The 25230-nt window shown below is 42.4% G+C and overlaps 1 protein-coding gene across 5 annotated transcripts in view; it reads left to right on the top strand.

Moving 5' to 3' along the window:
- Nucleotides 1-25230, top strand: part of PLEKHG1 (pleckstrin homology and RhoGEF domain containing G1) — a 276017-nt gene that overhangs the window by 222077 nt on the left and 28710 nt on the right. For all 5 annotated transcript variants that reach the window (XM_073672679.1, XM_073672678.1, XM_073672674.1 and 2 more), the window contains 5 exons: nt 3223-3405; nt 5260-5355; nt 10756-10842; nt 17092-17125; nt 21968-22063. In XM_073672679.1, the coding sequence (XP_073528780.1) occupies nt 3223-3405; nt 5260-5355; nt 10756-10842; nt 17092-17125; nt 21968-22063 (496 nt within the window). The remainder of the gene's footprint in view (nt 1-3222; nt 3406-5259; nt 5356-10755; nt 10843-17091; nt 17126-21967; nt 22064-25230) is intronic.

Below are 25230 nucleotides of genomic sequence, written 5' to 3'. Positions count from 1 at the left end.
TATGTATGTATATATATATATATATATATATATATATATATATATATATATATATATATATATATATAATCTATATATCTCTCACATACACCGTTCAACATTGAAATTGCAGCACTAGGAAGGAAAAGTTGTGGAATACTGAAAATCACAGTATGGACAGACATGTAAATGATATACAAATGGTGAATAACATGGAAACATAATTTTCAACATCTCGATTTATTCAGTATAAAGTATGAGCGCCACATGCAGAAATACATGCGCTTACAGGCCTTGCCTGTTATCAGTGAGGTTAGTAATGGTTGTCTGAGGAATGTTCTGCTATGAATGTAGATGGACAAACAAATCATCAAGATCCGCTGCCTGCAGCTCCCTTTGCAATTGCTAACCTAGATGTTCTTGATGAGATACAAGTCCCAAGATGCTGCAGGCCATGGTAGCACTTTTAGGCCATGCTGGCTGCTCATAGTACTACCACCTATATGTGACCTAGGTGTTGTGTTGTAACAATGGCTCCTAAAACACTTTAAAGTTCCCTAGTGAAGGCCTCTTCATTGTGTTGCCCACATTCCAGCAAGACAAAAGTGGGACTCATGACTGAAGAGGATGAACCTCCATTCCATCCTCCATTGCTGTTTTGTTCTGCACCATGATAGCAGCAGCGTGAGATCAGTGGAACACCTGTAGCTGGACTCATATCCCAGTGTCGTGCAAACATCTTCTGATGGTTTGTGTAGACACTGTTTGACGTCTTAGGCTTGGTATGTGACATCTCATTTCACTTGCAATTCAGAATGGATGGAATATACAACATTCATCAAATCTGACGAGCCCACATGGTCAAGAGACCTTCTCGAGGTCTGCTGCATTTCTGGACTTGTGTTACTCTAATAACCCTAATGTGTGTAAATATATATTTTTGTTTGCATGTTGCTGATACCTGATGCTGAATAAATCAAGTTGTTTTGAAAATTTTATCATTAACCTGTCTATTGATCTTGTAATTTCCATAACTCCACAACTTTTCTATTTTGGTGTTGCCATTTTAATATTGAGGAGTTTGTATATGTATAGGAGTAGTAACCCCCCCCCCCCAAATGTAAAAAATAAAAAAATAGCGGCAGCATCCCAAGGCATTAGATATACATAGATATATACTCAATTGTTATGTGGCACCCTGCTGCGCATTGGTGCCACAGATCCTAGAGGGGTGCATGGATGGATTCCTCCACAAGAGGCCCTCATAGCATTCACACACCTCCACCTTCCACCTCAGACCACCAGAGGGAGCCCGTTAGGGATATAAATAGGGAAGGTGGAGCTAGGCAGTTCAGTCTGGAGTAAGTCTGAAGTCTGTAAGGAGTCCAGTTACAGTTTAAGTCTGGAATCTACAGTCTAAGTCTACAGTCTGCTGCACCCAGAGAGGTTGTCAGCCCAGCCCAGACTCAGGAGCTCAGGTTAGTGAGCCAACGGCGTGCTGACGCCATAAGAGCGGTGAAGAGTAGCGAGGCCTACTGCCAGTGTGAAGCCTAGTCAGGGCCCTGAGCGGTCGAAGGCAAGTGGAGTAAGCGAGCTACATAGGGGGCAGAGGAGCTTAGCCAGCTCACCCCAAGACCATATACCGGACACTGGGTCCGTGTCTGCAAGGATCTCTAGGACCAGCAGAAACAACCGGAACCCCTGGCGAACTACATGTCCCAGGAACACCAAAAGCTGACTGTCATACCAGGGTCAGGAGTCACTGAGGCCAAAGAGACCAGGGAGTGTGAACTCCATCAGAAGGCCCTACCACCAGGTCAGCCGGTGCAAGACAGAGATCAAGTTAAGCCTAGCTTCCAGGCAGGTCATAAACTTATCAGGAAAAGGCAAGAAACAGGAGGCCCCACACCCGCTCACTGGGGAGAGTCCCGATATGCACCCTTCACCCTACAGTGCCCTTGATCGTGCCTGAAACACCACCAGTAAAGGTACTGAAGTGAACTGTTGTGAGTGTGCCTATTCTTCCTCTGACCCAGCTGGGTCCCCTCTGTCCTGCATCCCTTCTCCTACGCTGCCCTGAGGCCCCGCTCCACCTGTGAGGAGCCGCACCAACTAAGCTGCCTGATCACCGGCCTCAGAGGACTGTAGCAGCGCTGGTGATCCTCACCAGACACCATGGGTAGCGTCACAAACTTTTCCCTGTCCCATACACCTTTCCCCCATTATTCCTTGCTTTTTAAGAGTGACCCCAGGGTACGGCCCCGGGAGCCGGCCACCGCGGCATCCCCCCAAAACTAACAGCAAGGCCCGGGCGCCGAGTCGTTCCCATCCCCTGGGCGCGTCAGTTACAATATATAGTACTGTAGCTGAGCCTAAGAAATGGGAGCTTAACCATTTTTTATTGGACAGTAAAGTATAGTAGCATTGTAATGCTGCAAAGCAAATTTTCTATCCAAACGAGGTCCCAAATAGTAGAGCAATATAGAAAATACTATTTTCCCCATAACAGATACAATGCAGTCTGTACGACAATGTACGTTATAGCCCTGAGCCTGCTATGGCTGTTTAGGCTACACTTCCTGCACATGCTCATTACTGTGTAGATTTTGCTTGATACCACGTAGGTGTGCTTAGGAGTCCAGTGTGTGTACCAGGGTTACCAAATTTACTTTTTATTTTTCCCAGACAACTTATCAAAAAATCACGGACAGACTATTTTTTCCGAACACGAATAATTTTGATTATAAGTAATACATGTCCACAGCTCATGATTCTAATATGAAGACATTAGCTGCATTTAATGTGAACTCTAAAATTATGATTCTTCAAAAGAATCAAGGGCGCCTTAATTTTTTTTTTTTTTACAGACTGTCCTGGTATTTCTCGATTGTCGACAATTCTGGTGCTCAATCGTACACAGAGTGCCATCAGTCACTGGTTCGGAAGACACGTTGGACTCCTACGTCCAAAATATTTAGGGATCTAAATGAATAAAATACAAGATTTACTGAATATCCATCTGCTCAGCTGGAGTCAATGATAAAACATGTACATCCCCTTCTTAAATAAGTGTGGAACAGATTTTTGAACGTTTTAAAAGCTTTTATAAATGCACATGGTTGTAGATGTTGTGTAATATTTTACATCTGAGTTTTATAGCCTTATATATTACAATAAGACAAAGATGATGGGACATAATGTAAGATTTCTGATTTCTAAAATGTCATTTGATGTCACTCTTAGGAGATCCAGAGCCTGCTCACTAACTGGAAAGGACCAGACTTGACAAGTTATGGAGAGCTAGTTTTGGAGGGCACATTTCGTTTTCAACGAGCCAAGAACGAGCGCACTTTGTTTCTGTTTGACAGACTGCTCCTCATCACAAAGAAAAGAGACGATTCTTACACATACAAAGCCCATATCCTGGTAGGTCACAGCTCTGAAGTGCTGGCCGCGCCGCATCTCATTCATTGTAACAAGGTTTCCTTTGTGGCGGTCTGACAGTCAAGCCGTGACTCAGTCATCACATGAAGCATTTCGTTACACACTTGAAAACAACTATTAGTAAAAAGGACATAACAGAAGCTTGTGTCAGAGAATCGGGTCCATTTAATATGGCACAAATAAAATACAATTCCTGCTCAGAATTCTCCTTGAATTGTCTCTTACAAGAGAAATAGGTTCATGTGTGACACATATTCAGTAACTGTATGAAAGACAAATTGGAACAGCACTGTATATTTAAAGTCCTGGGTGCAAGGCCCTCAAACAAATATCCATTTGTAATAGTAATATCAAGAAAAAAGGCAGGCAGCGCTCCAAAATTCTTTTGTAAAAAATAGGTGGACTTAATTAGCCCATATGGTGTGGCAACGTTTCGGTTGTGACCAACCTTTGTCAAGCAGTGTCTAGTTGCAAGCATGTGGTATATATCATATAATCTCATAATTACAAAATTACATACTCATTAGTGAATATTTTACAAAAAAATCAGTGCAAAATTTCAATATCCATCATTGATAATACAGTTCATAGCGCATACATAATATTGCATGATATAATTTATTATTGTTTACTATTATAGCACCATTTATTCCATGGCGCTTTACATGTGAAAAAGGGGGTATACATAGCAAATAAACTTACAATAATTTTGAACAAAACGAGTCACCGACTGGTACAGGAGGAGAGAGGACCCTGCCCCTGAGTGCTCACAATATACAAGATTTATAATTCATATGGTAATAATGAATTATAATGATGTAAAATATTCACTAATGCGTTTGTAATTTTGTAATAATGAGATTCTATGATGTATACCACATGCTTGTAACTAGACACTGCTTGATAAAAATTGGTCACAGCCGAAACATTACCACACCATATGGGCTAATAAGGTTCACCTATTTTTCACAAAAGAATTTTGGAGTGCTGCCTGCCTTTTTTTCTTGACAATAACTGTATAAGGTATTTAGTCAGAAAATGGATATGTTGGAATGCAATAATTACTCCAAGAAGAAAGACTGAGGTCTACAACATGACCGATTAGTGTTATAAGCTTCCTGCTCCATCAATCGTACGTACATGGGACTAGTGTCTTGGTAAGGTACTACTTTATACAAGTGAGTGCTGTTTCTTCATGATTGATGTATTCATAGTGTAGTATACATCAGTGAGTGCGACCTGTTCTCGGAGAAGTATACATCAGTGAGTGAGTGCAGTTCTCGGAGTAGTATACATCAGCGAGTGCGGCCTCTTCTCGGAGTAGTATACATCAGTGAGTGCGGCCTCTTCTCGGAGTAGTATACATCAGTGAGTGCAGCCTCTTCTCGGAATAGTATACATTAGTGAGTGAGCTCTGTTCTCGGAGTAGTATACATCAGCAAGTGCAGTGTCTTCATGGAGTGTAGTGTATACGTTGGTGAATTCAGGGTCTTCGCGGAGTAGTATACGTTACGGAGCCATATATGTCAGTGAGTGCGGTCTCTTCACTCACTAGTATACATCAGTGAGTGTATAGATAAGTGAGTGCGGCGACTTCACAGAGTACCACAGGGCAGCAATCCGTGCATGTCGTCTTCTAGCACTACTATACATTGAATTCTGCGTTTTTGCTGTTGACCACTTAAAACTGTTATTGACTTCATTATTTCTATTTAGAAAGCTTTTCAGGTAATCTCCTGCTAGTGCCGACAAGTAACATCAATGAAAAGTTTGAACTGGAAATACCATTAATGAATAACATCTAAAATCTGCACTTATCTGTCTTGCCTCCTGCAGTGTTGCAATCTAATGCTGGTAGAAGCGATTCCAAAGGACCCTCTAAGCTTTACTGTCTTTCATTACAAGAACCCAAAACTCCAACACACTGTGCAGGTACTTAATTATTTTATAATCAGAAGTGACATATGAGTAGAAAAACTGTAACATGGCAATCAAGAAAAGTAATCAAAAATGTATTAATTTTGATTTATATAGTAATCAAAGCTCTAACCTACCTGTAGGGAAAATATATATTCTTGTACCGTGTTATTTTTCTGACCTACCTGTATAAATTTAGGATAAAAAGATAGAAATCTGTCTTTTTGGAGCCACCGTTACAGGGAGCTTTGGAACTTGCTGCTTGCTGTTATGAAGCCATTATAACCCAGTATGCAATAAGCAAATTAGCTCCCCCCAGTGGTGGCCACTAACATGTACATGCATATATACTGTATTGTAACTAGGAAATGAATTGGCACAGATGTCTAAGCCTTAAAAACCACATGGTATTGAAGGGAAACTGACAGCTTACTATATATTGTACAACATACTGTCCAATACATGGACAGCATGTATAGGACACTGCTGCATTATTTCAGCCAGGTTTGTTTGACTCTGAAACACGATGCTGTTTCAATGAAAAACATAGTTTAAAAGCCGCCTGCTGCCAATGACTGACAGGTCTCTTCCTATATCCACAGTCAGATAGAGACGTGTCACTCTAGGGGAGTAGATGGGGAAAAAACCATTTGGAACCAACTAGTCACCAGTGTGGATTGGTCCCTGATGACTTTAAGTACGTGTTTCTCTGAAACTCCGCAACATTTCGAAGTCAAATATACATTACTGAAATCATAGAGCCAGTGTCTGATCCATGCTACCCGAACAACAGGCAGCGTGTATCAGCTGTCAGGTTCTCTTTAAAGCAGAAGTCTTAACCCTTTCATTTAATAGAAATGTATTGCGGAGCACCACAGTACCTATACCAACCACTTGCCTATCCGAGGCCAGCAGCTGACGTAAGCGTGCCTTTCACGGGCCGCACATGAAGTCACTGCCATGCACCGCTTCCCTGCCCGTCTGTGGAGGAGGAAGAGGACGCTGTTCACTGTGAGAGTGAGAAGAATAGCTTTTTTTAATGTGTACATGAAGAGTGACCGAATGGGGAACATTACTGTAAGATGAGGGACTATTATTACAGGAAGGGGGGAATTATATCAGAATGAGTGCCAGGATAAGGGGCAATTTATAAGAAAATATTACTGTATGGGGCCATGTGAAACTGTAGAAATGTACAAGAAAAAAAATTAGAACAAAGTGAAAAAATAATGGAAAAATATTTTGCTATTTAAAAATGCTGTTTTATGAAAAAAAAGTACACGTTTTGTATCGCCTGTAATGCTGAGTCTGCTGTCAGTCAGTGCCAGATGAGGTTACAGCCGCCACTCACTGTGGTGACTGAAACCGTAACTGCCCACCCCAATGACAGGAAGCTGGTTAATAGCGGTTTTCTTTAAGTATGAAAGGATGATTCACATTGTAATTACTAGTATGGTTACATAAATCATAAGCAATAGTTTGGAATCTGAAGATTTATCAGTCCTGTTGAAAAATTACTTATTTTCTAGTCATGATATTTCCAATTGCAACCTATAGCAATGAATAATTTTACCTTTTACTGCAACTCAAATGACAGTAAATTCATTATCCCATGTGATTATTTTTTGTTCAATGATCTTTGGGTGTATGTGTCTTAGGACCAGTTGTTCCATTTATCTGAATAGGCAAGATGCTCATTCGTATGGTCATCCGAAAGCATAGTTTAAAGCAGGGGTGGGGAACCTCAGGCCCACAGGCTAGTTACGGCCCTCGGTGACCTTTTATCCGGCTCCCGGGCAGATTTCCAGGGACCGCAGTGCTTGGGCCAGCAGCTGTATTTTGATGGCCGCTGGCCCATTTATTTCTTCTTGTTCTGTGAGCATATGTGGCACCCTGCTGTTCACAGCTACCACAGGACCCAAAAGGCTGCATGGACGGACTTCTCCACAAGAGGCCCTCATTACATACAAACACCTCCACCCTTCCACCTCATACCACCAGAGGAAGCCTGTTAGGGATATATATATGGAGGGTGGAGCCAGGCAATTCAGTCAGACAGAGTCAGAGAGTCTGAGGAGAGAGTGTGCTGACGTTGAGAGCAGCGAAGACGCAGCACGTCTGCTGCTGTGTATTGAGGGCCCCCGAGTGTGGCCGGAGGCAGTAAGGAGAGGAGTTGAGGGGGCAGAGGAGCATCATAGGTTCACCCCGAGTATACAAACCGGACACTGGCTCCACGCCTACAGGGTCCCTTTATACCCAGTGGGGATCACCGGCATACCAGGAGGACTAAAAGTCCCTGGCCGACCTGAAGCTAAACCCATTACAGGACCAGGAACCACGAAGGCCCCGGCGCCCAGGGATAGTGGTTGCCTACGGAAGGTCCTACTACCAAGCGACAGGTGAAGAGAGTAACACAACACAGAAGCTAGGCCCAGTTGCAGGCTGGCCAGGAGCTTAGAGAGAGGGAAACACGGACCAGGAGACCTTATACCCGCTCACTGGGGAGAAGTCCTGAAGTGCACCCTTCCTACCGAGTACCCTGGACCGTACCTGACATCCGCACCAGTAAAGGTATTGAAGCGAATCCCCTGTCTCTGTCAGTTACTCCTGCTGCGCCATCCTGACTGCACTACAAGCCCCAGCATCACCACCCACCGTCAAACTCTACACTGCCCTGAGACCCGCTCCACCTGTGGGGAGCTGTTCCATCCTAGCTGCCCTATCAACAGCCTCAGAGGTCTGCAGCAGCGCTGGTACAAATTACCAGAAACCACAGGTGGCGTCACGATCAAACTACAAATCCCATATGAACTATCCCCTTTTTGTTGACCGCCCTGGGCCACGGACCGGGCCAGCCACTGTGACATATCCCCCCCCAGCATCCATAGGCCCGGACACAGAGTACCCCACTGCCCTTTGGGCGCGTCACATATGCACGCAGTCTTCACTACTGAACACTGAGGCGCATGGAATGAAAGATTACGTCCTGACACCAGTGCCAGCGTCAGAACGTATTTTGTGGGCAGAGTTAGTGTTTGATTTGTATGGTCCCCAAAGGATGGTATAAATGGCCAAATGGCCCTTAGCAGAAAAAGATTCCCTTCCCCTGGTTTAAAGGAACACGTAGAAGTGACATTGTATGATGTAGGTGTAAGGGGTGCAGGGTGGTAGTAGTGGCGAGGGACTGTTGTTGTGTTCCTACACTCTGGCTCCCTGACTAAAACAAATGTCCCAATTCTTCTGGGCTGTGTGTGTGATGAAGAACACTCAAGTTTTGGTTGCAGATCTCTGCTGTCTTCAGTTTTTCCACTTCAGGAACCACCGCACAAACAATAGGGGACTTCCACTCCATTTTATAAAAAAGAACTTTACTTAACAGTCCAACTTTAACATGAGGGAACATGCAGTGTTGGGTACATCCTTTTCCAGGTTCACAGTTCATTGCACAGCATATTTTAATATTCACTGTCCGTTTGTCCTGAGATGTCCCTTCCATAGTCGACCTCTTTGGCCTCTGAGACGCTCGTGGTTTTAAGAGTCCCGTTCCATTTCCTCTGTACTACTTCCCCGTCCGACTTCCAGTTCCGGGAAGATTTTGAGACAAGCTACTCTGCTGACTCCTGTGGACCGTAGGCCCCGAACTTAAGGGAAAGTCATTTTAGAGTTCCTGACTAACGTTCCTCTGCTGCTGGTCAGACCGGGTTCCTGTGCCCCTGGACCTCCAACTACTGCTCTGTCACATATCTCCCTCAGACTCTCACTAACTGATTGACAGGAAAAAACGTTACTCTGACCTGGCCCAAACTCCTCCCCCTTTTGACTGGACCAATGACCAATCCTCCTTCGGTTGCTGGGCAGACTTCCCCGTTTCTACCCTGCTTCAGTCACTAAACCTCCTGTTAACTACCCTGGCTCCTCCTACACTGGAGCTATTGCTAAACACATTAACTGTTTCTATCCTAAACTATTGTGCCCACCACTGCACTGTACCCAATTCCTAATCTAATACTCTATCTATATCTAACCTATACTGACCCTATAACTAACACATCAGACATTAGGTCACATACATACTCATATATAAACACAGAGTACAGCAATATGGGCAGAAAGAGGGAAGAGGTGCATGACCGTCCTGGTCACCCTCTTACATTGGAATTCAAAGAGGGACTAGTTCTAGTTTTGCCTTCCTGTTCCTTTAACATATATAGTACCATAATCATAGTAAAAAAAAAAAAGTGGGACAAATTTCAGCCCAACAATTATGATGATTTCAAATAGGGGCAGGATTTAAATGATGAATGACAGTTTTGTAGATTTACCCATGACTAAAGAGAATGTCATGAAAGAATTCCTATATGATGTCCTGGAATAATGACCACTCTTGTTTTGGGAATAAAAATTCAGGACAATCCCCTCCTCTTTACAATTATCCAAATTGAACTTTTAATAATTTAAAAAATCATACATGACAGTAAAAGCATCAGAGGAATCCTACCGCATCAGAAAAGTATATCCATGTTCAATGATGGGGTAACATAATACATAAAAGATCTACAGGTGCAGTGACTGCATAGCTGTCTAGCATGGAGTCTTATGAGACATGAAATTGGAGACCATGCTGGGGACCGGGCTTTAGGATTTGAGCAAAACAATACTCGCCAGCATAAAATTCAACACAATTAGGCTACTCCTCTAACCTACAAGAATGCCTTCAAAATGCCCACTTTTGAAAGTGATTTTCCTAATCCCCAAAACACCTTATGGCCTGATTTATAGGGCTGTCCTGGGAAAATCAGGACTGTTGGTAAGTATAGCACAACTAAAATCCACAACATTTGCCAGTGCCTTCATTGTTTAGTGGTTCTCGTGTTTTTAAGTGGCTATGTCTAGAACTGCAGCTTATCTGATTTATTGGCCCATTTATTGTTCTGATCGGCAAGTGTCCTGGAGGCTAGGCTTCCACAGATTAATTGATGGTCCATTCTAAGGATAGGCCACATGTTCTATAGTCCAGAGTACCACATTATACACCACTAAAAAATACCTTTAGCATAAAAAGTGTTCCTCTCCACTACTCTGGATCACCAATGGTATTGTAAATCAGACTTGGCGAGTATGCTGAGAAAACCACAAAAAAGCTCATACAAACATGCTTTGACATATGATTTGCCATTATGACTTCTTCAGGATTATAGTAAGCATCTATTGAGTCTCTCTCTGATGGACCCCTTGTCTTTTATTAGTAGTAAAGAGTATCTAAGCATTCATTTATAGAAGCAAGCAGGAAAAACTATATTTGGGAAAGATTTATAGACAATAGAAAAATTCTTCAATAGTGATTGGATAGTAGGTTTAAGTACTAAGAACCAGATTTTTCCATTATTTCATGTACATTTTGCTATTATTTTTCAGGCCAAATCTCAGCAGGATAAACGACTGTGGATTCTACACTTGAAGAGATTAATTTTAGAAAATCACCCAGCAAAAATACCAGCTAAGGTAAATGGACTAGAACTGAAAAAAATACATACAATGATATTACCCCAAATGCTTACACCGGGATAATGAAAGCTGGGGTAGATCCAGTACAAGCGGTGTTTCATTGGTATATAATTACTTTAATAAGGAAATGCTCATTTCACAATATTTGCCCTTTCTCTTATGCTACAGGGGTGGATGATGTTTTTGGGGTTTATTAGATTTCTATGATTAGATTCAGTATTTTCATTTTCATATAAAAATCTGTGAAAAATGGATATGTCAGCTTAATATGTTTTTCTTATTAAAGGGGAATACATTACACAACAAATCCATCCTCTAAATAGCCAAAACGGCACAAAAAAATTTGCATTTGGCTATTAGGAGATTAAAAAGAATTGAGCAGACTCCTGGGCCCTGATTCATCGAGAGTGGCATTTTAAGCGATTTGCACACTAGTTTTATTGAACAAAATGCTGAAATAAAATGGGGCATGTGCCTTTTAAAGAATTTGAAGAATTAAAGAATTTAATTTCCCAGAGGAGCATGCATGGCGTATAAGTCTCCTCACTCTGACATGCCAGGCCTTGCTTGAAACTCTACACAAGGACAAATTTTACCCATTAGACCCCAGTCCAGAGCCTCTCACCCAGCCAAATCAGATCTCATACTTTGCACTGACGAGGGGTAGTACCCCTAAAGACATTTTCTGCAAATTGAGATTCTGGTTTGGCTTTTATCCTAAGTCATGCAATAAGGCTCGTTAAAGGGTCGATATTTACTTTTAGGATTGTTACTTCCAATAGGTGGTGCTAGAGTTCTAGTCCTCTTCCTCTCTGAAGAGACATGTGCATTTGAAAGAATTTGGCTCCTCTTTCCGCTGCCGTGCATCACCACAAGAAATGTATTCCAATTGGTGACTGGAGTACATTTCTGTCATAAATTACACCACCATTGTAGTATAAATTCTGATGATTTTGTCTGCCCTGAATGGCCTCTCCCCCTCTTTACTTAGCTGTGTCCACTTATCAAAATGTTAGTGGAGCAGGCCGGGAAAGGTGTAGGAATGCAAAAAGTTACGAGTTGTGCAAAAAATTGGCAACATTTCAAACAGCTTTACATCAGAAGTCTAGTGAAAACGGTCCAGTATATTGGCCCCATAGTTTCCAGTCCACCCCTCTCTGTAGTGACTGACTGGCTGCTTCGTATGTGCACTTACACAGCAGCCTGACAATCACCATTTCATTGGGCGCTGGAAGTGTTGAACTCTTGAGTACACCTGATTCATAACTGTAAGTTTGTTTTATTCTTTAAGGAATACTATGATGAGAGGCGTAGCTAGGGTTTTGGTTCAGAGGGGGGGGGGGGGGGTGAAACTTCTGAGTGGGCCCCTTACCAGGTAACCCTGATTTACAGCTATGGTGGCGCACCCAGATAGTGGATGTAGGAAAACCCCAGCAGATGATGGTGCTGTTACTAAAAATAATCTCTATACAAAGACCAGCACTGATATGACTACTGCCATAAGGTGACATATATTGATAGATGGCAGTCCTGCAGAACATATAAGGGATCACAGCACGGTTATATATTGTAACTTACAGCTGACGTTCTTTCTGATTAAATTGTTCATTTTTCTCGCCTTTTCCATCTGGCCCAGGCCGACACTAACAACTCCTCCATCCAAGACTCAGTCTCAGGTCTGCAGAGATCACAACAGACGCATTTGACTCCTTACATTTCAGGCCCCGTCCCCATCTATTCCCAACCTGCACAAACTCCTCATCCTGCTGATACTCCAATACTGAGCCGCTGCCGTATGTGTTCCTATTACTGCACCTGCTGTGCGCCCTCTAGATGGATAAACAGACCTCTAGAATATAGTAATACCGTGTGCAAGTGTCCTAGAAAACAGTGCCCACATTTTGCCCCCTAGAAAGTAATAATTCCCTCTGTGTGCCCCTTTTGACAGTCATAATAACCTGAGTTCCCCTATAATGATAACTGCCCACTTAACATTAAAAAATGTTTTGAATCTCCCCCCATGTACAGCTCCCCAGTATGATGCTCTCCTAGACACAGTATAATGCTCCCTCACTGTATAGTACCCCACACAGTATACTGACCCCTTAGTAGGCTCCAACACTGTATGATGGCCCCCACACTGCACAAAGACCCCACATTATCTCCCACACTGTATGATGGCCCCCACACTGTGCAAAGACCCCACATTATCTCCCACACTGTATGAAAGCCCCCACACTGTGCAAAGACCCCATATTATCTCCCACATTGTATGATGGCCCCCACACTGTGCAAAGACCCCACATTATCTCCCACACTGTATGACCCTAACTGTAATCCCCACACTGTATAAATAGCCTCCATATAGTATAATGCACCAGATAGTCCTTCATATAGTATAATCCTCTCATAGGCGGAGTCTGTAGCATAACCCACCCTATAAGCACCTCCTGCTCAAGGACTGCATATCAGCCGCCGGGCAGTGCTGGGACATCCAGTCTCCCTGCTCTGCCCGGAATGTAACTGTAAAGGCGTGCCGTGCACGCCCATACAGTTACAGTAGCATAGCCCCCCCGGTAGCTACGCTACTAACTATGAGCCAAACAGCACAATTTATAGATTTGTTTTGTGCCATTTTAGCTACTATTTGTAAAGATCTATTGTGCTGTTATATAGATGTAGCATATTAAATTTTCACCAGGAAAATAATAAATTTAAAAAGATATCAATCTCCCAAGTAATAGTATAAGCTAAAAGGGGATACTTAAAACTTAACAGTTAATACCACCATTATAATGTATAACAAGACACCTAATACAAAGCCAAAAGACAGGCCTGCCTATTGGTATAGGCTAAAGCAAATATTTGCAGTATAGGGTGCCCTATAGATTATATTTCATCATATCAACACATAGAAATAGTTAATTGGGAGTCAAAAATACCATTTGAACCATATTTAGGCAATTAGCCACAGTAGTTGATGGAATGGTTTCACCCAATTGCAGGCAGAGATAGGGACCAGGGCCGGCGTCGGCACCTGGGCAAGTGCCGGCGCCCTGAGCAGGTGGGGGTGCCCACTCACCGTCGGGCACCCCAGAGTGCTATGGGACCTCTGAGCGGTGCGGTGCCAGTGTCAGTGCCCGTCCCCCCTGCTTGCTCATGGCCCCGGCACAATACTTACCTCTCCCCATGCAGTCACAGTGCAGCAGCTCTGGTCTCTTCCGCGGCTGCTGCACTGTGACGTCTCTGGTCAAAGGGCGCGGTGACGTCTTTACACCGCGCTCTCTCCTGAGCTGTCACAGGCAGCGCAGAGCGGCAAGACCCGGGTGAGGGGTCCGGAGCAGCGGCAGCAGGTGAGAAGTGAGGTGAGCAGTTGATTTTTTTTTTTAAATATGTATGGAGGCATGGGGCATTATATGGTGGGGGGGAGGTGACATCCTGCATGGGGCATTATATGGGGGGGAGAGGTGACATCCTGCATGGGGCATTATGTGGGGGCCAGTATTCTGTATGGAGCGTTATAAGGGGGCCAGTATCCTTTATAGAGTGTTATATGGGGGCCAGTATCCTCTATGGAGCGTTATATGGGGGCCAGTATCCTCTATGGAGAGTTATATGGGGACCAGTATCTTGTATGGAGCGTTATATGGGGACCAGTATCCTGTATGGAGCGTTATATGGGGACAACTATCCTGTATGGAGCGTTATATGGGGACCAGTATTCTACATGGAGCAATATATGGGGCCCATACTGTATGGAGGGCTATACTGTCCGTTCTGCACTGTGCGTTGAGAGAATTTGCCGGTTTCTGAGCTATTGTAGAATTTACAATAGATAATGCTCATGTAATGTAAGAAGTGAAATCTTCAGCATTGTACTATATATAGATATAGATATAGCTAGGTCCATATATATTTGGACAGAGACGACATTTTTCTAATTTTGGTTCTAGACATTACCACAATGAATTTTAAACAAAACAATTCAGATGCAGTTGAAGTTCAGACTTTCAGCTTTCATTTGAGGGTATCCACATTAAAATTGGATGAAGGGTTTAGGAGTTTCAGATCCTTAACATGTGCCACCCTGTTTTTAAAGGGACCAAAAGTAATTGGACGAATTAAATAATTGTAAATAAAATGTTCATTTCTAGTACTTGGTTGAAAACCCTTTGTTGGCAATGACTGCCTGAAGTCTTGAACTCATGGACATCACCAGACGCTGTGTTTCCTCCTTTTTGATGCTCTGCCAGGCCTTCACTGCGGTGGTTTTCAGTTGCTGTTTGTTTGTGGGCCTTTCTGTCTGAAATATAATTTGACGCGTCTGTGTTACTTTTGATAAAAAAAGTGCTATTTTTATAGACTGTCCAGGAATTTCTGGAAGGTTGGCAACCCTGCATGCATGTAGATCCAATTAGGTGATACAAACACTGACTCTGTTGTTACCACAAGATCTTGTTGGGCTCTGTTCACATGTCTGTTCTGACAACAGAAAAACTAAATAAGTAATCCGTTGCATCGGTTATGCAAACGGAAGCAGAGTGAACCTATTTATTATCATGGGATCTGTCTAGATTGGTTTATTTTTAGACATTTGCATGAAGTTTGTTCTATAAACAAGCAGACCCTATAATAATCAATGAGCCCCTCTGCTTTCATTTGCCCAACTGGTTCAACGGATCACTTATTCCATTTGTCTGTTCCTAACAAGTCAGAGCACACATGTAAACATGTAACACGGGTACTTTAGATGCAGTGACACAGAAACACAGAGCAGCCAATACAGGGTTAATAAACAGGGAAGGTTTATGATAACAGGGTCAATCTCCACACAGGGAGTAACACGGGAAAATATGTGGGAAAAACAAGGGAAAAGCAGGTAAAAGTCTATCACTGACAGTTAACAGTTTAACTGGATGTAGCTGGGTCGAACCGGTTATAATCGACAGTTTTTTCACTTAGCTGACTCTTGCTTCTCACAAGGCAGTTGCCCGCTGATGCCGGTGTTGATTTTTCAGGCTTCCCCGCCCAAACAATGCTCCGTCTTCTGGCGGCTGCAGGCGGTCTCTGGTTTTACCCGCTGAGCCCCTAGTCCATAACACGGCACCTCACGTGCCCGGCTCCACCGACCCTGCGTCTCTTCTCTAGTCGGCTTGACTCCTTCGGTCCACTGCACTCGGCTCTTGCTTCCAGTCCTGGAGCCAGGAGCCTGGACCCTCTCTCACTGCTCTGCTGAGCAGGACCCAGCTCCGCTTTCCCGTGCAAACGTCCTCGTCTGTTCCTCTCTCTACTCACGTCACCGGTCTCTTGGTCACCTGACCTCCCAGCTCTCACTCTGGACACGCCCCCAGCTTCCTAGTCACCTGACTCCCGTGCTCGCAGTCTGTCTTCCCCCTGCAACCAGAGGCACGGCCCCGGCAGTTCTGGATCCCTAGCTCTGAAAGCACTTGCATCCCAGTCTTCCCCCTTACAAGCAGAGCTTTACCTGTTAATAATAAAATATTAAAAAAGTATTTCAAAACTTGAAAGTCAGTATGTTGCATCTCTCTGTCATTAATCCAGCAGCTTTTACTGTTCTTTTAGTAATTAAGACCAGGTTTTAGAAATCTCTGCCAAACTTCAGACGGATTATGTGCTGTCCGCAGTGAAACCTGCATGACCTTTCTAATACATAATTTTTTGCTTTAAAATGCTAATCTAAAATTTATTTTGTGTTCTTTTCTTTTCATCATTCTAAAATATCAGTGGGACATAGAATTATAGACTTTAGGACAATTACTTAAAATAACTGCATATGCTGCTAGTTCCACCTCTCTGACATTGTGACAACCACAGTATGTTACTGCCACCTAGTGGTAGAAATAGTTTTGTTCTGACTGTTGAAAAAAAGGGACATTTTTCAAAACTGTCAGATCATGCAAACATTTTACCCATAGAAGCTGACTTTAAGTGAAAGAATATTATTACTGTATTATACTTAAATGTTGCTTGGCTGATAAAAACTATCGAACGCTAAACACTGATCACACCTCTACAGCCATACTGTCTGTTAATTGCACCATTTGCAGGGAAAGCGACAAGTACAAAGCTCTTATTTAATTATTGATTTTATTACTTTTATAGGTTTGTAAATAGCATATAATTCAATTGACTTATCAGTTACCTACTATAATTATAAATGTATGGATTTATACCTTTGCCCACTATTTGATATATGAAACATTTCATATTTTTTTATATTTGTAGGCAAAACAAGCAATTTTGGAAATGGATGCTATCCGTAAGTTCTTTTATGTTGTCTATATTTTTCCTGATGTTTTTATGAGGTCTAAAGGCAATTTAAAGGGATTCTGTGATAGGATCAACCCTCCTGAGCCGTCTATATGGGCATGTAGGTCATAGGAATCTGAATAAAATTATACCTTGATATCTGCGCTGGAAGCGCGTCACTGATCCCGCCCATCAGCGCCTGTGTCACATGACCACGGGTCGCCGATGGGCTGGTATGACAACCTCGGGGTCTGCAGAAGACCCCTGCTTTTGTCATTGCCGGGATGTTATGAGCGCCGCCCAGCGGTCTGCGCTCATACCAAGTGAGCATTTCTTCTCACTGAAGCAATGCTGTGTGTAGCACAGGTGATCGAATGATTGCAGATTCTAGTCTCCCTTGGAGAATATTGAAGCCAGTGTAAAGTGAAAAAAAGTTTTTAAAAATATAAAAAAATGAAAGTTTGAGTCAACCCCCCTTTCTCCTCATTCAAAATAAAACAATAAAAAAAAATCAAATATACATATTTGGTATCGACACGTTCAGAATCGCCTGATCTATCAATATATAAAGAGAATTAATCCGATAGGTAAACAGCGAAACGAGAAAAAAAAATCAAACTCCAGAATTACCTTTTTTTTGTTGCCGCAACAGTGCAATAAAATGCTATAATGGGCGACCAAAACATCTTATCTACACCAAAATGATATCAATAAAAACATCAGCTCGGCGCGCAAAAAATAAGCCCTCATCTGGCCCCAGATCATGAAAAATAAAGACGCTACGGGTCTCGGAAAATGGCGACTTTGTTATATTTAAAAAAAAAAAAAAAAAAACCTTTTGGATATTTTTTTCACCACTTAAATAATAAAGAACCTATACATGTTTGGTATCTACGAACTCGTAATGACCTCATAAATCATAATAGCAGGTAAGTGTTAGCATTTAGTGAACATGGTAAAAAAAAACTATTGTGGAATTGCACTTTTTTTTGCAATTTCACTGCACTTGGAATTTTTCTCCCTTTTTACAGTACAAAATATGGTAAACCAATTGGGTCGTTCAAAATTACAACACCTCCTGCAAAAAACAAGCCCTCACATGGACATACTGACGTAAAAATAAAAAAGTTATGGCTCTGGGAAGACTAGTAGTTAAAAAAACAAAAACGGAAAAGGGCCGCAGCGTGAAGGGGTTAAATGTTGTTCAGGACTATGGGCCGCACACTGATCTGCATGAGAATCTGCCTCCGGAGACTATTTCAAATTAAAGAGGGAGTTACCAGTGTGATGTGTGATGGCCGCTCTCTGCTCTCCTGATCTCACTGCAGAGCTGTGTGGGATTATACTTGACAGATATGCAGGTTCTTCTCCGCTTCAGCCTGCAGCTCACAGGCAGACAGTGTTACAATACAGCACTTGTGAGAGCTGCAGCAAATGTGTTTTGTAAGGAGACAAAGTTCAGTTCTCCTGTTCTGTGTTAGTGACGTGTATCACACTGGCAATACCCCCTTTCATTTATAATAAGCTCTGGAGGTAGAGTCTTATGCAAATCAATGTCCGGCCCGTAGATCTTAACAGCTTATTTGTATACGAAAAACATGGATTTCTCTGGAATAAGACATTGGATTGGAGATATCAAGGTATCATTTCATTCTGCCTCCTATGACCTGTGTGCCTATATAGGTGGCTCTGGAGGGTTGATCCTAGTGGCAGATTCACTTTTAAGTATTAAAGACTTTCTTGGTATGGTCATTCCCCAAATCTCAAATTATTCCCTATCTATAGAATAGGGGACACTTGCTGATTGTTTGAAATCTGACTACTGAAACCCATATCAATCCCGAAATGGTGGCTCTCTTAAATGGAGCGGTGGTGCACATCTTTGACGTCCACTCCATTGCTTATCTATAGGACTACTGGAGAAAGTGAGCACTTTATTCAGCAATTTCTGGCAGTCCCATTGACAATGAAAGGAGCAGAGGTCAAGCATGCACACCTCCGCTCCATTCAAGACCGGCTTGCAGAGCCCCATTCTCTAGCTTTCAAATCCCCGATCTCGGGATACCGGAGAGTCCCAGCGATCAGCAAGTTATTCCCTTTCCTGCAGATAGAAGATAAATTGTGATTTAGTGATTGTATTCTCTTAGATGTTCCTTTGTGACTTTGCAGACTATTGCACGTGTTGTTTTTGGAGTGATTTCAGTTGATCGATCACTCTTGGGGAGGGTATTATTGGTCTCAATTTCCTCCACTTGTACACATTCTGTCTGACTGTGGATTAGTGGAGTCCAAACTCTTTAGGGATAATTTTGTAACCCTTTCCACCTGATGAGAATCAACAACTCTTTTATTACAAGGTCTTCAGAAATCTCCTTTGTTTGTGCCATGATAAACTTCCCAAAACGTGTTATGAAGATCAGACTTTGATAGTTCCTTAATTTAAACGGGTCACTCAGTCAAACATGGTTGCCATTCCATTGATTGAAAACACCAGAACCTAATTTCATCTTCAAATTATCTGCTAATCCTCACATATTTTTGCCACTCTCAGACATGTGATATTGGATCATTTTGATTATTTTAAAAAAAACAATGCCTAATATTTTTAACTAATTTGTTTGGTTTGGTTATTTTTTTTATCAAAACATAAGACTTATGAGAAAATTTGATGTAGTTTTAGGTCAAATTTATCTAGAAATATGGAAAATTCTGAAGTTTTTAAAAACTTTCAAACACCACTGTAAATCCTCTGTATATTCTGCACATCATATATCAGAGGAGAGCATAACTGCTTCTAAAGGGTTCATGTACAAAAAAAACAGCTGTTTCTAAAGGGTTGATTTGCTAAAAGAGGACACAGCTGCTTGGAATCCATCTTGCACTGCCTCTTATATAATTTCTTACCACATAAAATAAGAGAGAAGTACAGATCTACCCCGTGTTTACACATTTTGGTATGTTAAATTTCCTAAGCAGAAAGCCTCACACAGCTGTTCAGATGGTTAGGCAATATAGTCTCCCTTTCTTCAAGGGACAGCAAAATATTAGGATGTATGTGTGTATATGTATGTATATATCTATCTATCTATCTAATATATACACAAATTGTAGATTCACACTGAGGGCATCAAAACTATGAATTAACACATGTGGCATTATACACTTAACAAAAAAGTATGAAACAACTGAAAATATGTCTTATATTCTAGGTTCTTCAAAGTAGCCACCTTTTGCTTTGATGACTGCTTTGCTCACTCTTGGCATTCTTTTGATGAGCTTCAAGAGGTAGTCACCGGAAATGGTTTTCACTTCACAGGTGTGCCCTGTCAGGTTTAATAAGTAGGATTTCTTGCCTTATATATGGGGTTGGGACCATCAGTTGTGTTGTGCAGAAGTCTGGTGGATACACAGCTGATAGTCCTACTGAATAGACTGTTAACTGCTTTTTTCTTGCCATAATACAAATTCTAAGTAAAGAAAAACGAGTGGTCATCATTACTTTAAGAACTGAAGGTCAGTCAGTGCGAAAAATTGGGAAAACTTTGAAAGTGTCCCCAAGTGCAGTTGCAAAAACCATCAAGCGCTACAAAGAAACTGGCTCACATGAGGACCGCCCCAGGAAAGGAAGACCAAGAGTCACCTCTGCTTCTGAGGATAAGTTTATCCGAGTCACCAGCCTCAGAAATCGCAGGTTAACAGCAGCTCAGATTAGAGACCAGGTCAATGCCACACAGAGTTCTTGCAGCAGTCGCATCTCTTCAACAACTGTTAAGAGGAGACTTTGTGCAGCAGGCCTTCATTGTAAAATGGCTGCTAGGAAACCACTGCTAAGGACAGGCAACAAGCAGAAGAGACTTGTTTGGGCTAAAGAACACAAGGAATGGACAATAGACCAGTGGAAATCTGTGCTTTGGTCTGATGAGTCCAAATTTGAGATCTTTGGTTCCAACCAATCGTGTCTTTGTGCGACACAGAAAAGGTGAACGGATGGACTCTACATGCCTGGTTCCCGCCGTGAAGCATGGAGGAGGAGGTGTGATGGTGTGGGGGTGCTTTGCTGGTGACACTGTTGGGGATTTATTCAAAATTGAAGGCCTCCTGAACCAGCATGGCTACCACAGCATCTTGCAGCGGCATGCTATTCCATCCGGTTTGCGTTTAGTTGGATCATCATTTATTTTTAAACAGGACAATGACCACAAACACACCTCCAGGCTGTGTAAGGGCTATTTGACCAAGAAGGAGAGTGATGGGGTGCTACGCCAGATGACCTGGCCTCCACAGTCACCAGACCTGAACCCAATCGAGATGGTTTGGGTGAGCTGGACCGCAGAGTGAAGGCAAAAGGGCCAACAAGTGCTAAGCATCTCTGGGAACTCCTTTTAAGATTGTTGGAAGACCATTTCCGGTGACTACCCCTTGAAGCTCATCAAGAGAATGCCAAGAGTGTGCAAAGCAGTCATCAAAGCAAAAGGTGGCTACTTTGAAGAACCTAGAATATAAGACATATTTTCAGTTGTTTCACACTTTTTTGTTAAGTATATAATTCCACATGTGTTAATTCATAGTTTTGATGCCTTCAGTGTGAATGTACAATTTTCATAGTCATGAAAATATAGAAAAATCTTTAAATGAGAAGGTGTGTCCAAACTTTTGGTGTGTACTGTCTGTGTATGTATATATATATATATATATATAATTTATTTATTTTTATTTGAAAAGGATTATACTTGGTTGTCTTTTACTCCTATTGAGGTTTCCCGAAATGTGATTTGTCCTTTTTAAGCTTCTTGTTTGCATATAGATTTACAACAATAAAAATCTAAAAAAAAAATCTGCTGTTCATTCTTAGATCATCCAGGATTTTCTTACCCTGCAGAAGGAGAGAGAAAAACTACATCAAATGTAAAAGAAGAGCTTGCCTCAAGCAGAGTCCGGAGGAAGTCTGGTGAGTGCTAAGGCATACTACAGTGCCGGCAAAAAAAAACTTTACGCTTGCGCAGCAAAAAAAAACTTTACATATAAAATCCACATCATAATTTTACTTTTTAAAAGTGTACACAATGGGGGAGATAATAAAAAACTGTCTAATATTAAAGCTGGCTTTGTTGCAAATATCAACCAATCAATGCTCAGTTTTCACTTCTCTGTTCAAGCGAAAGCTGCACTCTGATTGGTTGTTATGTGCAGCTCAGCCAGTTTTGCTATTAGGCAGTCTTTTATTATTTCCCTCAGTTTTATATTATCTCCCACAATGGGTCGAAAGAAGCTTAAAATGGAAGAGCAATCCCGTGCCTTGACTCTGCTCGAGAAGGGGGATTCAGTGATTGCTGTAGCTAGAGATCTGGGAGTGTCAAGAGAAGCAATTTTCAACTGAAGCGGTTGGCGGCATCATTGCCTCCTGGGATGGTACCGCAGAGGAAGTCAGGCTCTGGCGCACCTAAGAAGACTTCACCAAGGACTGATAAGCTTCTGAAGCGTGAAGTGATGTCACATCCTTCTATAACTGCCGTTGAAATAAAAAAAAAGTACCCTATACTCCTCCAGAACATCGCAACTAGGACAATTCGTCACCGCCTGCAAAAGGACCTGGGTCTACCAAGTTGCCGTGCCGCAAAGAAGCCCCTGCTCACAGCAGCAATGAAGAAGAAAAGGCTGGCCTTTTGTAAGAAATATCAAGATTGGACATCTGAAGAGTGGAAGAAAGTGATGTTTAGTGATGAGAGCACTTTCAGGCTGGTCAGGGGAGGCTCAAAGGTTGTGCGTCGTCCGAGTACAGTGTCACGTTATGACCCAAAATATACAGTTAAGACTGTTAAACACCCTGACAGTGTGATGGTGTGGGGTGCATTTAGTGGAAGCATGGGCAGGGCAGGTTTGTACTTCCTTCCCAAGATTATAACTATGAAAGCAAGCAATTATATTACTGTTTTGGAAGAACACATGCTTACTTTTTGGGTCATACATCAGTGTGATTACTTTATGCATGATGGAGCCCCTGTCCACAAAGCCAAGGCCGTGAGAAAGTTTCTCAGTGACCATAACATTAACATTTTAGAGTGGTCAGGTAATTCCCCTGACCTTAACCCCATAGAAAATGCCTGGAATTTAATGAAAAACAAGGTTCAAGAGACACGACCCAGCAACATCAACAATCTAAAGGAGGTGCTGAAGACACTGTGGGTAAACATGGACTCCACCTACTTAGCCAGCCTTGCTGAGTCCATGCCTAAACGACTGCAGATGGTGATAAAATGTAAGGGTGACATGACAAAATACTAATTGTAATAAAATATCCACAATAAAACACTTGAATCCACTTGAATATTAAGATTTTGTGGTTTCATTGAACTTGTAAAGATTTTTTTTTGCCGGCACTGTATATACCATATGTTCTTTTTTACTCCGTTACAAGAATAATTTGAAGTGTTGAAGAAAAAGCTTAAAAAGTTTACTTTAAGTTGGTATCAAAATTACTTAAGACATCACACTGACAGTATGGTGTCTTAAAGGGGTTTCACTACCCCGTTTTTTACTTTTAATAGTGGCTGTTCTTCTCCTAGTGGTGCTAAGTCCTGTAGTCTTCTTGCTTCCTTTTCCGGCAGGACGGGCCTTTGACTGTTGCAGCAAATTTATAGTTGCATCATTGACCTATGTGGCACTATGACCATAGTGATAGGCCGCAGAGGTCACATGCCCATATAATTAGAACGTGATATACAGAGCAGAGCTGGTTTATGTGCAGCCTGTTTTAGTTATATAAATATGTGAATTGATCTGCACACACAGGTATGTGTTAACATCCCCTAGCTGGAGCTTTAAATGTTTATTTGGCATAAACCATATGATTTGGCCAATATACCGTAAGTATTATTAGAAATACACAGTACTCAAGAACATTTAACTGCTTCTTTACATCTGGGAAATTCACATTCTACTCTGCAGTGTTGCTCTAAAACATTACTGCATTATATAGCAGCTGCATGAGAACTTGCAGCTGCCGGAGGCAGGAGTCAGCTGTCATACACAGATCATTGGACATGAATGAGCTCACCTCATGCACGTCACTGACAGCGTGGGAAAATTCTCCTGCACTCAGCGCTTCAGCGTGAGAATTTTCCCACGCTGTCAGTGACGTGCATGAGGTGAGCTCATTCATGTCCAATGAACTCAGCTGACCTCATGTACGTCACTGACAGCGTGGGAGAATTTTCACGCTGAAGTGCTGAGTGCAGGAGAATTCTCCCACGCTGTCAGTGACGTGCATGAGGTGCGCCGAGTTCATTGGACATGAGCTTGTCTCATCTTTATGCCGTCACAGCGAGACACTGAGGAGCGCAAGCATGCCTGCGCTTCTGAGTGTCCGCGGGATGACAGGCTGGATGGCAGCGTTCTGCTGCGGTCCAGCCTGTCATCTCGATGTAGCAGAGCTGAAGCTGTCGTGGGAACCATGGAAAGGTAAGGATGAGGTTGCTTTATTATTTTACTTTTATTGCAGAAGACATTGGCTTCAGCTGGAATGGGCGTGACGGTAAGTATGGTTTAATTTAGAACAATAAAGAATTGTGTGTTTATTTCAATTAAAGGACTTTATTCTGGGTGTTGTGTTTTTTTAAATACTTTACTAGAAATTCATGGTGGTCATGTCTAATATTGGCGTGACCCCATGAATTTCGGGCTTAGGGCCAGCTGATAATGCCAAGCTGGCCTTAACCCCTTTATTACCCAGTGAGCCACCGCACCAGGGCCCTGGATGAGTTGGGTACAGCGCCAGAAGATGGCGCTTCTATGAACGCGCCATTTTCCGGGGCGGCTGCGGACTGCAATATGCAGCGGGTGGGGTCCAGAAAGCTTGGGCCTCCCTGCGCTGCAGATTCCAGCCCCCAGCTGCCTAGTTGTACCTGGCTGGGCACAAAAATAGGGTGAAGCCCCACGCATTTTTTTTTTAAATTATTTCATGAAATTCATGGAATAATTAAGAAAAAAAGGGCTTCCCTATATTGTTGTGTCCAACCAGGTACAAATAGGCAGCTGGTGGTTGGGGGCAGCCCGTCCCTGCCTGCTGTACCTGGCTGGACACAAATATAGTGCGAAGCCCCACGTCAATTTTTTTTT

This window comes from Phyllobates terribilis, unplaced genomic scaffold, assembly GCF_046119375.1.
Source record: "Phyllobates terribilis strain yellow unplaced genomic scaffold, ASM4611937v1 Scaffold_3__8_contigs__length_932513732, whole genome shotgun sequence".
NCBI lineage: Eukaryota > Metazoa > Chordata > Amphibia > Anura > Dendrobatidae > Phyllobates > Phyllobates terribilis.
The sequence above is the reverse complement of the archived record's forward strand: the minus strand, read 5'-3'. Positions and strand labels throughout refer to the sequence as shown.